The sequence below is a fragment of the Zalophus californianus genome, chromosome 4 (genome assembly GCF_009762305.2).
Source record: "Zalophus californianus isolate mZalCal1 chromosome 4, mZalCal1.pri.v2, whole genome shotgun sequence".
Lineage (NCBI taxonomy): Eukaryota > Metazoa > Chordata > Mammalia > Carnivora > Otariidae > Zalophus > Zalophus californianus.
In genome coordinates this window covers 31,343,927-31,357,422 of record NC_045598.1, presented here as the reverse complement: position 1 = coordinate 31,357,422, position 13,496 = coordinate 31,343,927, and the positions used below count along the sequence as shown (strand labels likewise).

General features: G+C 41.8%; 1 protein-coding gene across 5 annotated transcripts; it reads right to left on the bottom strand.

The window, feature by feature from the left end:
- Nucleotides 1–1,030: 1,030 nt before the first annotated feature.
- On the bottom strand, nucleotides 1,031–12,737 carry ZFP69B (ZFP69 zinc finger protein B). 5 transcript variants are annotated; one of them, XM_035727427.1, is made up of 7 exons: nucleotides 12,615–12,737; nucleotides 11,995–12,142; nucleotides 10,155–11,453; nucleotides 9,670–9,755; nucleotides 7,585–7,711; nucleotides 7,226–7,321; nucleotides 1,031–3,188 (listed from the first exon to the last, which is right to left on the bottom strand). In XM_035727427.1, the coding sequence occupies exons 5-7, from the start codon at nucleotides 7,616–7,618 to the stop codon at nucleotides 2,020–2,022; spliced, it is 1,299 nt and encodes a 432-aa protein (XP_035583320.1). In that variant the 5' UTR covers nucleotides 7,619–7,711; nucleotides 9,670–9,755; nucleotides 10,155–11,453; nucleotides 11,995–12,142; nucleotides 12,615–12,737; the 3' UTR covers nucleotides 1,031–2,019. The 5 variants fall into 5 exon arrangements, with proteins under 5 accessions (XP_035583320.1, XP_035583321.1, XP_035583322.1 ...); XM_035727428.1 differs by having other exon boundaries at nucleotides 9,670–10,304; nucleotides 10,510–11,453; XM_035727429.1 differs by having other exon boundaries at nucleotides 10,510–11,453.
- Between the last annotated feature and the right edge of the window lie 759 nt (nucleotides 12,738–13,496).

Below are 13,496 nucleotides of genomic sequence, written 5' to 3'. Positions count from 1 at the left end.
TTTGAGAGAGAGAGAGAGCAGGGGGAGGGCAGAGGGAGAGGGAGAGAGAACCTCACGTAGACTCCCCACTGAGCATGGGGCCTGACACAGGGCTCGATCTCATGACCCTGAGGTCATGACCTCACCTGAAACCAAAAGTCAGACGTTCAACCAACTGAGCCACTCAAGTGCCCCAATTAAGTTTTTAAATGATCTATAATCTTACTTAGGCGTGTACTTTAAAATCTTCTGATATTTCAGATAAACTTCCCAAAATTCAACTACTAAATGAAGTCTTTTTGACTAATTAGGCTTATTTGGTATGTCAAGTCACATGGGAAACACTGTCAAATAAGTGATGATAAACCTCCTCAGGTTATATTATATGGTTGAATGCTAGAACTATTCCAGAAATTATATAAAATGTCTAAGGTTTTAATATGACATTATAGCAGAACACATCAAAAGTTCCAGCAAAGCAGGGGTGCCTGTGTGGCACCCTTAGTCATTAAGCGTTTGCCTTCAGCTCTGGTCATGATCCCAGGCTCCTGGGATCAAGCCCCGCATCGGGCTCCCTGCTTGGCGGGAAGCCTGCTTCTCCCTCTCCCATTCCCTCTGCTTGTGTTCCCTCTCTCGCTGTGTCTCTCTCTGTAAAATAAATAAATAAAAATCTTTTTAAAAAAAAAGTTCCAGCGGGGCGCCTGGGTGGCTCAGTCGTTAAGCGTCTGCCTTCAGCTCATGATCCCAGGGTCCTGGGATCGAGCCCCGCATCAGGCTCCCTGCTCTGCGGGAAGCCTGATTCTCCCTCTCCCACTCCCCCTGCTTGTGTTCCCTCTCTCGCTGTGTCTCTCTCTGCCAAAATAAATGAATAAAATCTTTAAAAAAAAAAAAGTTCCAGCAAAGCAGATTAAAAAAAAAAAAAAAAACCACCACCCTATAACCTTATATGACCAATCACTATTCTTGCTGTGCTTGCTCAGGGGCAAGAGGGGTACAGTTATTTATGTACTGTATAGCAGGAATGGTAAACTGCAGCTCTCAGGCTAAATGCAACCAAACACCAATTTTTTGCATGAAGTTTACTGTTTATTGGAACAGAGCTACACCCATTCATTTAGGTCAATGGTTTTCAAGTACTTCATGAGTACAATCTTGACCCCCAGGGCACATCTAGCGACATCTGGAGACATTTTTGGTTGTTACGGGGCAGGGGGGACACTATTGGCATCTGTTACTGGCAACTTGTGGCCAGAGATACTGCTAAACCCTCTGTTGTGCACAGGACAGCTGCCTAAAACATCTGGCCCAAAATATCAGCAGTGCCAAGGCTGAGATACCCTGGTTTATAGGTCTCTCTGGATGTTTTTGCACTAACATTGTGAGTTGAGTGGTCTGACAGTATGACCCACAATATGACCCACATATGACCCACAATACCTAACATGCTTACCATCTGGCCCTTTATGAAAAGTTTGCCAATTCTCTACAAGAAACCATAAAATATACTTAAGTTATTTCATGTGTAGTAGGTTATCTATCAATTCTAGAAAGGTTCCTTTACATTATTTCTTCTAGAAATGAGCCAACCAGTATTTTTTTATACCTCTTCTAGCCATATAAAGGTCTATAGTAAAAAATTATACTTTATATTTTATTCTGATTATTTAAGGGATATTAAAACAGTGATTCTCAAAAGCCAATCCAAGTATCAATAATTTGGCATGATGAACTTTTCACTGGCCCATAATGAAATGAGAAAAATAAAGACAAATTTGGGAGATTTTCATAAAGCTAACTTAATTCAATGTTAAGTATTATTCCTAATGATTACATCCTTCCTATATTTAAAAATATTAAAATGCCCTTTCTTTTCTGAAGCAATGTTGGTAAAAGGTACTTTCTTTAATATGGCAAAACTGATAGTTGTAACATTGGATCAAGTCGTTAAAAAAATTCATTGCTTCTTGAAATCCAAAAGTCAGAAAACCTCTGATTTAGAGGCTTTTGTTCCATTATGAGGATTCTTTGATGTTGAACATGTCACATATCATTGCTGAAGGTATTTCTTAAGTGTGTTTTGCAATGTCTAATAAGTGATGAACTACAGCTGAAGGCTTTTCCACATTCATTACAATCATAAGGTTTTTCTCCAGTATGAATTCTCTGATGTTTAGCAAAGGATGAATCATGCCTAAAAGCTTTCCCACAATGACTGCATTCATAAGGTTTCACTCCCGTGTGGACTCTCTGATGAATAGAAAGATGAATTCTCTGGCTAAAGGCTTTCCCACATTCCTTACATTTATATGGTCTTTCCCCAGTATGAGTTCTCTGGTGTTGAGTTAGGTACGTGCTATGGCTGAAGGTTTTACTGCATACATTACAAATGTAGGGTTTCACACCCGTATGAATAATCTCATGTTGCCTAAGGTGTCTAATCTGGAAAAATGCTTTTCCACAATCTTTGCAGGTGAAAGGTTTATCTCTAACATGAGTTCTCAGGTGCTGGATCAGCCCAATGCTCTGGCTGAATGCTTTCTCACATATGCCACATTCATAGGGCTTCTCCCCAGTATGGATTCTAACATGTTGAGTAAGAGATGATGGATGTCTGAAGGTTTTCCCACATTCCTTACATTCATAGGGTTTCTCACCAGTATGGATTCTCTGATGTGGAATAAGGGATGAACTTTGGCTAAAGGCTTTTCCACACTCTTTACATCGGAAAGGTTTCTCTCCAGTATGAATTCTCATGTGTTCTGTAAGGTGAATGAGCTGTTTGAAGATTTTTTCACAAATATTACATTCAAAAGTTTTCATTCTTGTATAACTCCTTGAATCATTGATCAAATCTAAATTGTATCTACTTTTCTTTCTAGATATATCATATTTATGGTCTTTTTTTCTTGGAGGACCTTCTTGTCCAGGAATAACTTTTGAGCTCACATTAATACTTTTCTCAAATCTGTTAGATTCTCGGCCTCTCTCCTGGGTGAGTGTTTCCTTGTGGGTCAAGGGGATCTGCCGCTCACCCATTCCTTGGTTTTCCTGGTGGCTTTCTAACTTATCACATTTGGAGACTCTTCCCAATGTGGAATATATGGTGCTTCTTCTTGTGGACTGTTCCTTCCTTAGGCCATGGTGTAATTCTTCCCCTGAAATATCATTCTTTAAGGTTGACTCCCTGGTTTCTGTTTTATTCTCCAAGTCTGAAAGAAATCCCAAAATACAAATGACCCACATTCAGTGCACTTTATATTTTTTTAAAGATTTTATTTATTTATTTGACACAGAGAGAGATAGCAAGAGCAGGAACACAAGCAGGGGGGTGGGAGAGGGAGAAGCAGGTTTCCCGCTGAGCAGGGAGCCTGATGCGGGGCTCAATCCCAGGACCCCGGGATCATGACCTGAGCTGAAGGCAGACACTTAACGACTGAGCCACCCAGATGCCCCTTCAGTGCACTTTAAAAAATAAATGGCCATAGAGGGGGAAAATGAACATGTACCAAGCATAGAAACCTTGGACTATCTTAAATGTAGTTCTGCCCCCTTTAAAGCTAATATAAAAGGAAATGAAGAAATGGTCAAAAGAAAGAAGCTTTTAGAGTATGGAAGGGGACTTCCAGGAATTGGGAGGAGTTCATCCATGTGAATTCCAGAAGGAAGTGCACTAAGAAGAGAGCATTGTTGTAAGGGTAAATATCAAGAGATAAGATTAAGGAACACAGGATTCTAGTGCCATATCATCTCAAGTCCATAGTTCTACGACAAAATTTTCTCTATTAAAAAAAGTTTTTTTCAAGTATTTATCTCATACTTTCTACACATTAAAATAAAACATTAAATAATATAGGAGAATAGCCTCTCCAATCTCATCTCCATTCCCTCAGTCTCTTAGGATTTTGGAATACATCCATTTAGATATTCCCAACAGTATGTATATGTGAATGTGTGCATTTATGTTTGTATGGTCACAAATATAAATCTGCACAAAAAAGGGATATATATAGTTCTGCATCTGTTTTGTTTTTTATTCAACTATATCTTATGGGCCGTCCTGTCTGTACATTTAGATTTCTCTCATTCTTTTTAAGAAGCGCAATGCATCCCACTGCATTCCACTGGTTGGCGAATCATAATTTGACTTTTCTTTACTGAAAAATATTGAGGTTGTCTCCAGTTTTTCATGTAATCATTATGCAAACATTTGTTTACACTCCTGTCAATATTTCATAGGATTTACTAAAGAGGAATTACTGGGTTCTAGATATGTGTGCTCTCAGTAGACGTGGGTGCCCGTCCCAGTAAGTTCACTCGATTTTTATCAATCATTATAATTCTTGCCTATAACTGTATGTGTGAAAAATGGGCTTCTGAATTTGTGACACATTATTAACTATACTGTAAAATCTTAAAGGATAGAGACTATATAGTCTATCCATAGTATATATGGGACAATTGTTTTTGGAAGAGGGAGTTTCTCTAGTTTTTATTCTCTTTCTATTACCTTCCATCCATTCTGGACCCTGCCATCTTAAACTACCAATATTCCCCGTTCACAACAAACTCCTGTTCCCCAGGATTTCTAACCTCACCTTAGTAATAGTACATATGAAGTGCTTGGAAATAGCTGGATAAATCTTGGAGTGGACTTAAAAAGCAAGTAGAGAGGGGGTGCCTGGGTGCCTCAGTTGGTTAAGCATCCGACTCTTGGTTTCAGCTCAGGTCATGATCTCAGGGTTGTGAAATCAAGCCTCATGTCGGATTCCATGCTTAGCATGGAGTCTGCTTGAGATTCTCTCTCTCCCTCTTCCTCTGCTCCTCCCCGCCACTTGCGCTCCCACTCCCACTCTTGCAAATAAGTAAATAAAATCTTTTTTAAAAAAGCAAGTAGAGATGTTTATATTACTTATTACAGGGAATAAGGAGTCACTTAACTTTTTAGGGTAAGAACAAGAAAAATGTCATATTTCAAGAGGTCAAATCTGACAGTAACATTCAAAATGATTCAGAAAAATAATAAAACATCAAAAATACAACTAAAAATCATAGTAATAGGCATGAGATCATGGGAACTTGTCTTGGCACTGCATCAACAAAGATGAAGAGGAGAAGAAGGGGCACCTGGGTTCAGTCAGTTAAGCATTTGCTTTCGGCTCAGGTCATGATCACAGGGTCCTAGGATTAAGTCCTGCATCAGATTCCTTGCTCAGCTGGGAGCCTGCTTCTCCCTCTGCCTGCTTGTGCTCTTTCTCCCCTCTCTCTCTCTGACAAATAAATAAATAAATAAAATCTTTAAAAATAGGGGTGCCTGGGTGGCTCAGTTGGTTAAGCATCTGCCTTTCAGCTCAGGTCATGATCCCAGGGTCCTGGGAACAAGCCCTGCATCGGGCTCCCTGCTCAGCGGGAAGCCTGCTTCTCCCTCTCCATCTGCCTGCTGCTTCCCCTGCTTGTGCTTTCTCTCTTTCTGTGACAAATAAATAAATACAGTCTTTAAAAAAAATAAAAAATAAAAATAATTTTTAAAAAAGAAGAGGAAAAGTGGATCTACTAGCAGGTAATATCGGAGAAGCATGAGAAATGAGGAAGCACTGAGAGTATAAAAACATGATACATTCTTGCTGATACCATGATTTTTGGTCTTTGAGACTAAAAGAATAGGAGTCAGGATGAGAAATCTGCTTGGGAGAAAGGATGGTCTCTGTTTTCAGATGTATTGGGTTTGAAGTGACAACAGTGCATCTAGACAGAGATGTCCTAAATACCAGGGGTATGTGGGAATAGAGTTCATATGGATGTATGAGACAAAGATGAAAATATGGAAAATACAGGTGTCAAGGAACAACTGAAACCATCACAATGCATTTGTGGGCATTTGTGCGGATACAGAACAGCAGCGTAAAAGACAGAGGCCCCTCAGGGATTGTGGCAGACACTGTTGGATATTCACCAAAATCTGTTCTTCCCATTTCTGGACACGCAACTACACTATATTTCCCAATCTTCCTTGATTTTGATTTGAGTGAAGGGACAAAGGTTTCTCCCACAAGTGACTCAGAGTGAAAAGTCACGTGAACCACTCCAGGCTGGCCCATTAAAGCTCCCAGATGGGACTCCTGCATGCTCTTATCCTGCTGCTGGCTATCCTTAGATGAGGAGCAGGCCCTAGGGGATGGTGCAACCACCGTGTGGGAGAAATCTCAATCCCAGATCCGCTAGGTGGAAAAGAAGTGGCATTGGCCTAACCACTTCCCCAAGACCAGTGTATGAGCAAGAAATTCCTATTCCGTTTGAGCCACATTTTAAAGTCGATCTGCTATAGTCATTTAACCTATCCTAACAGAGGTGGAAATGATGTATCTGCATTAAAAAGGATATTGATGAGAAGCACTGAAAAGGCAATAAGAGAGACAGAGGAGATAAAAATTATTAAACTGGCTGGTGGAGGAAAGGACAGATACCAAGAAGGTGGTGAGGTCTATGAACCTAACGCCGCTGTGTAGAATTGCACCGTAAGAACACAAACTGTGGAGTCAGGAGGATTCGAATTCAAATACCAGCTCCACCAACCAGGAGCTAAGTGATGCTGGACAAATTTCTTAACCTGTGAGCCTTCTTTTCCTCCTCTGTAAGATGCAGCTAACGTAGGCACAGGACTCACAGAGGCCACCTGGATGAACAGCTGTCATTCCTGTTCTCAGATGAAGAAGGCTGTTAAAATCTGTTTGATTTGGTAAGAAGGAATTCTGTGTAGATTTCTCACACAGTCCTAAGTTATCTGAAATAAAAAGTTAAACTATACAAGTTAAAAAGAGAATCAGAATTGAAACTATGATTACAGAGTAAGATTCAGGAAAAAATTTTAAAAGGAATCGTGAGAGTGAGATCCATGATAAAATGACATGAGAATCTGGTGAAAGGTGCTTCCTTAATGAGAGAAGACCCATGAATACCTGAATGGACAGGAGAAAGAAGCTATGATCAGGGCAAGGTTTGGAATACTGGAGAAAGCAAGAAAATCATGAAAGTCAGGTCAGGAGAATTAGTCAAGAAAACTAACCCTGAGGAGAAAGGCATCTCTTTCCCCACTACTCCAGAGAAACTAATGAGAAGAGGCAAATGTAGGTGGTAATCAGGTTTCTCGGGGGTCCCATCCAGATAGTATGGTCTTCCCCACAGCCTGGAGAAGGCCTCAAGTGGAGCTCTCCAGCAAACATGACAAAGGCCCCAACTGTCTTGCTCTTACCTGAACTTGGACTTCCTGAAATCTCTCTCTCGATCAGCCATGGCTCTTCTCCTTTCTCCAACTGGGAAATCACACCAGGTTTGGAGAGCTGATATCCTGCTCATGAAAAAGAAAACACTGCATGTGCTGAGGTCAAAGAGCCATCCCAAGAATTTAAAGACAGTTCTTTGGTATTCAGGCCTGCTGAGGGGTAGAGTAGAAAGACCGGGACAGAAAAGACCACAGCTATCCTGAACTTGCTGTTTAGAGGGAACTAGAAAGCTCTATCACAACCCAAAGCCCAAGCATAGCACTTTGGTTAGAAACAAAGATTTTCTTCCAACAGGCAGGTTCTGGTTGTAAGGGGAACTCATCCTTACCCACAGAGACCAGGTTCCCATAGTTCTCCAGCATCACCTCCCGGTATAGATTCCGGTGAGCAGGGGCCAGTTGCCCCCACTCCTCCTGGGTGAAGTCCACAGATATGTCCTTGAAGGTCAATAGTCCCTAGAATATCAAATATGTTCCTTTTCAGTTCTAATATTGCCTACATGCTAAGAGATTCTAGCCAAGTCTACTTGGACACTCTCTTGAAAATTGGTTGGCTGACTCTCTGCAGGAGATTACAAACAATGCAGAAAGCATGTAAGTTGTCTTTTGCAACTTATCATTTGGCTGAAGGAGAAATACTCATGAAATATTAAAGAAGGTCTCAGAGCAGTTATATAATAATTTGGATTAAGGACAATAAAGATCAGGAATATTTGAGGAAAGGGAGAGTTCAAAAGAGGCTAACGCTGCAAGAGAAGACAGGGACCTTTGTTGGGCTGAGAGAATTGGTTAAAATGAGAACATTTCGGGCGCCTGGGTGGCTCAGATGGTTAAGCGTCTGCCTTCGGCTCAGGTCATGATCCCAGGATCCTGGGATCGAGTCCCGCATCAGGCTCCCTGCTCCTTGGGAGCCTGCTTCTCCCTCTGCTTTTCTCTCTCTCTCTCTCCCTTTCTCTCTCCGTCTGTCTCTCATGAATAAATAAATAAAATATTAAATAAAATAAAATGAGAACATTTCAGCATAGATAAAACACCATTAGCTGGGTATTTCTGTTAGTAAGAAAAGTACGTGAGAACAGCACATTCCTGGAGGGAGCATGAATTCTGCCTAGTAAGGAAGATTTGACCAAAGCAGATACCATGTTGTAAAGTACAAGAGCCTGTCATGTACGATCCACACAAATTAAATAACCATTTTATGGTTATTTTTAAAAATGTCACCAAATGCAAAGAGAACCCAGAAGCCAGAAGACTAAGATAATAACACATTCCTTAAGTATAAAGATGACTCTACTGCTTTTTAGGTATTATAAAAAGTCTGGAAGGCATTTCAGGCCTATTGGGCTGGCAATAGCATCCACATTTAACCCATTAGAAAACTGAATTTGAGGAATGTTAAAGATACGGGATTAAACCCTATACCATTGTTATTTTAAAAACTAAGATCATTCCACTATAAAAGTCTTCTGTTCTCTAAGAATATCTCCTTCTATATTGATTTTCTGTTTATTTTCTGAGGTTCCCTATGATTTGGGGGTTTGGTAGCACAGAGCTTTGCCTGCTGCCAGTGGTTTTCTGATTAGCTCATTTATGATACACAGACACTATTAAACTGCTCTTGGAAGTTTTCCTTTCTTTTCGGGTCAGCCTATTTAGTGTGTGCCCTTCATGACCTGCCAGTAACTTCTCTACTCATTTCCCTTTTCATCTACAATTCTGCTCCAAAATATGACCAGCAATCCTCTCTTAAAGGTCATTAATGAAGTGCATTACATCTCCAAGGATGTCAGAACCGCATTCTGTTAATTTTTAAATGTTGCCTAAAATGTTTTACATCTGAAACGAATGATGTGCTATATTGAATTTAAGTAAAAAAAAAAAATGTTTTGTTTGTCTTTCCCCTAGATGACACTGTGAGGTTTCAGGGCAAGAACTACATTATATACTTTTACACACACACACACACACCAGGACAATTTTTATTTTTACTTTTTCAAATTTTTATTTAAATTCTAGTTAGAATATAGAATATAGTGTAATATTGGTTTCAGGAGTAGAATTTAGTGATTCATCACTTACACATAACACCCAGTGCTCATCATAACAAGTGTACTCCTTAATACCCATCACCCATTTAGCCCATCCCCCACGATTTTTCAATGTGTTGGATAAATGGCCAGAGGCTTGTCTGAAACAAGAAGTTTCCTCAGGAACCTTCTATTATGGTGAATCTCCTATTATGAGGAACTGTCTACTATTGGTGGGAAAATTACCAGTGAAATCAATCAATGTGGGTTGGTTTAGAACAGGCTAAGAAAATCCAACCCAGCAAGTTAAGCCAAAGAAAATCAAAGTCCAAGGCTCTTAGAATCTGAGAAACAAGTTTAAGAAAGCGACAGGAAACTCCAACCCACCTGAGATTCCACTGTCGAGGGCCTAGAGGTGACTTCGTCCTTGAGACTTTCTCCCTGGGTCTCATCAACATCCTGAGAGAGCAAAACTGAGATAGGAGAAGAGCCATGAGGTTTACATCTTCCCAAATAGAAAAACAGCTTGCAGACCTGCTGAACACAGCTCCTCTCTCAAAACATTCACAGAGAGGGACACTTAGAGCAACTGAGAGCAGACTGGAGCCTCCTTAATGAAAAGGAGCTACAGTGCACTGCTTTGGGCATTAATACTCCCCAATGGTCAACACTGGTCCAGAAGCACAGATCTACTGGGCCACTCCTCTGTTCAAAAATCCTCAAAGCTTCCCCACTGAGAAGAAAGAAAAATCCAAATACTTTCCCATGGATTTCAAGATCCTCCATGACCAGTCCATTGTTGTTTCTCTACCCTTCTTCATCCACTGGACTCACCCACCCACATAGCCCCAGTCACCCTTCTTTGAACATACCTCCTACTTGGTGAAAAACTGAGATATCCTTCTGGACCGGTTCAGGTGAAGTTTTCTCAAACACTCTTAATGAAAAGAAAGCCTCCTCTTCCCTGTACTCTTCCAAAGCTTGTTTTTATCTCGGCTTAGATATCGATCTCAGACTGCCTCCTGTTATATTTATTTATATAATTATCTTCCTCAATTGAATATTAGTATGAATATATGGGTAGAAACTATCTGGTTCATTTTTTTTTTCTATCTGCTAAAGTGTTAAGCATAACACCCTGCCAGGTTGCTAGAATTCCAATACTGGCTGAATTTAGCTATTAAAAATATGAACTAGGAATTAAGGCAAATAAATCATTGTCCTTACCTTAAGGTTTACCTTGTCAATCCCCTGTATTTTCTTTAAGCCAGAAGTTCAGCCTTTAAGCTCAATTTAGGACCAGGTTAAATATTTTGGCAGGAATTCTTCATGAGTGATACTAATGTGCTTTTTATTACACTACCCAGAAGACACAAAATGTGAGGTTATCCCATCATTGACACATTTGGTTAAGAGAGTGACCACCAAGGGCACCTGGGTGGCTCAGATGGTTAAGAATTTGCCTTTGGCTCAGGTCATGATCCCAGGGTCCTGGGATCAAGCCCCACTACTCACTCCTGCTCAGTGAGGAGTCTGCTTCTTCCTCTCCCTCTTAAGTAAATAAATAAAATCTTAAAAAAAAAAAAAAAAAAAGACAGTGACCACCAGATATCGCCATTGGAAAAGAATGTTCTTTCCTTAGAATTTAGCAAGTAATTTATGGGGGCAATACTTTGGCACCCTGTGAATACCCTGCCCCATTAGCTTTTCAATTATTTCATTTATAGTAAAATAGCTTATCATTCCTTCTACTCTTTTTATTGGCAGATATTTTCTGTAAAAAGCTTTCCCTCAGCAATTGCAAATGATCTAAAACGCAAGGTAAATGCATTCTTCGTTCCCATAATAATTTATTTCCAAAGTGAGAAATCAGCATATGAATCACCACCACTGTTGGTTAATGAGTCTTCCTCCTTTCTCTATTTTAAGTGTCATCATGAACTTATGGAATTATATTTATTCAAGGTGTTACAATCAATCTGTATACTTAACAGTCCTAAGTTTCTCCAAACTTGCCATCTTGCTGGTACATGTCCATCAGTCTTTGGACTCTTCCTTGCTTTCTAGCACAAGATACTCCAGGCTCACCTGGTGCTTTCCCTGCTGCCTTCTACTTCTGACCTAGCCAAGAAGTGCCTGGACAGGTCTCTCATTTGATTCAAATTTCCTCACTGTAAAATAAAGAAAATTAGGCAAGTCTTCATTGCCCCACATGGGGAAAATGAAAAGAAATAACATATACAGTCATGACACTTAGATATTGGGTTCAGGTTGAACTTACAGTACTATTCAGGAAAACTCCAGGCCAGGAGCCATAATCAAGAACTCCAGAGACCTTTTACCCAATTGCCTCCCCAAGGGATGCTTCCGCTCAGCTGTCTACCTTCCTTCTCACACTAGAAGACGCTGCTTTTCCTCCTTCCCGCCAACCAGCCTATTCTCACCTTCTCCTTCAAACATCTTAGTCACATCCTCCCACAGGGGCGCCCCCTCCTTGGCCTTCTTTGGATGGCGCAACTTCACCCAGGTGCTGGCCTCCATGGGCAGGGTGATTAGGAGCTGCTGTAGCATGATGACTTCAGCACTCCTTTATGGGGCTCTCTGTCTCAGCCCACAAAGCAGAAGGTCCTATTTGGCTTGGCCACTTTTGATAAGCAAACTGCTGGAAACTCGGGCTTCCCAGTTGTGCTGGAGTCCTCCACTCTGGCGCACCTGGGAACATACAGTACCAAAATCCAGAGTCTGGACCTTTTAAATGTCTAGGCTCGCAAGGAACATCTCGTCTTGAGCTCTGTCTCCTTAGCAAGCAGCTGGAGGGTCCAGGTTTCTAAGCAGCCACCTCTATAGCCGCCTGGTGAAACTGGACAGAAAACATTAGTTAGCAAAAGGATCTAGAAAGCTCAGTCACACAGTCAAAATTCTAGAACTTACACCAATAGTGATTATTTTTTACAAAAGGTACATGGAGACGGTGGATATACACAGCCCAAACCACGGTACTGGTGTCATGAAGCACAAAGAGATGAATAAAGCTCAGTTCTTTGTTGTAGGTAGTACTCTGTTTAAACTAGTCTTGAGATTTGAAATCCCGAAGGCACTGGGCTTGAATCCCAGCTCCTTCGCTTCGCTTGGCCGTGGCAAATCACGGAACCCCTGCAATCCCGTCTCCTCCAGCAACGGAGAGAATAAACCTTTCTCCAGGCCTGGACCTCGCGGTCTTTGAGCGCGACCCTGGGCCGCCGGGCGCACCACGCGCCACGGGGGACCGCAGGCGGGGCGGAGCCGGCGCTTCCCGTCGCTCCCGCCCCGGACCCGGCGCAGCCCCCGCTCACCCAGCTGGCCGGCTCGCCACGCTCGCCCTCGCCCCCTCGCCCGGCAGCCGGCAGCCCCCCGCGCAGCGCCGAGATGCTCCCACGTAGCGCAGCTGTGGCCGGTGCGCCTGCGCGTCAGCGGCCTCCGCGCGTGGTTCCCAGCGTCCTCCGGGGCAGCCTCCGGCTCGCGGCGCTTCCAGGCATGCTCGCCGGGAGGCCGTGTCACTCAGTCACTCCGTCACTCCGTCACTCCGGGGTCGCTGCCGCTCCGGATCCCAACCACGGGGGATGCAGCCCCACTCCTGCGGAAGGAGACGGAGCCGGTGCTCTTGTCCCCACCCAATCTACTGAATAGAGCCGTCTCCTTTCTGCCGGCAAGAGGCAAGCGAATGTTTCCATGGGGAGATTGGAAACCCTTGACAAAAGGGAAACTTCTCTACCACCTTTTTGTCCAAACAACATTGCTTTAAACGAATCCATAGCACTTTTACTTCATACGTACGTAGAAAAGACTGAAAATGGAATGGAATCCTGTGTTTTATTAAAAGACTACCATGATCAGGTCGTTTTTGCGCTAGCATTCAATAAATTCTTATGTTAATTGCTTTTCTTGTTATTTCTGAAATGCCAGAAAATACACAAAAGCAAGGTAATTATTACCTAGAATCTCATCAAGCAGAGATAAGCATCGCTAACATTTAGTGCAGACTTACCTACACAACCACCCGCCCACACACACACCCCATGTTTTCTTCATGCATTTTTATGTATTCTCTACAAAAATGATTATACTGTAATGCACTTTTATTGGTGGGTTTTGTCTCAACAGAATAGGAGTACATCTTTTTTTTTTTTTTTAAGATTTTATTTATTTGACAGACACAGCGAGAGAGGGAACACAAG

Bases quoted from the DNA above. Each gene is read 5' to 3' on its own strand.
- ZFP69B (XM_027617527.1), bottom strand. From the start codon at position 11,853: ATGCTACAGCAGCTCCTAATCACCCTGCCCATGGAGGCCAGCACCTGG. The intron at 9,756-11,726 runs GTGAGAATAGGC...CTCCTATCTCAG, and splicing joins TAAGATGTTTGAAGGAGAAG to TTTTGCTCTCTCAGGATGTT. The intron at 7,322-7,584 runs GTAAGGATGAGT...TTTCATGAGCAG, and splicing joins TGGGAACCTGGTCTCTGTGG to GATATCAGCTCTCCAAACCT.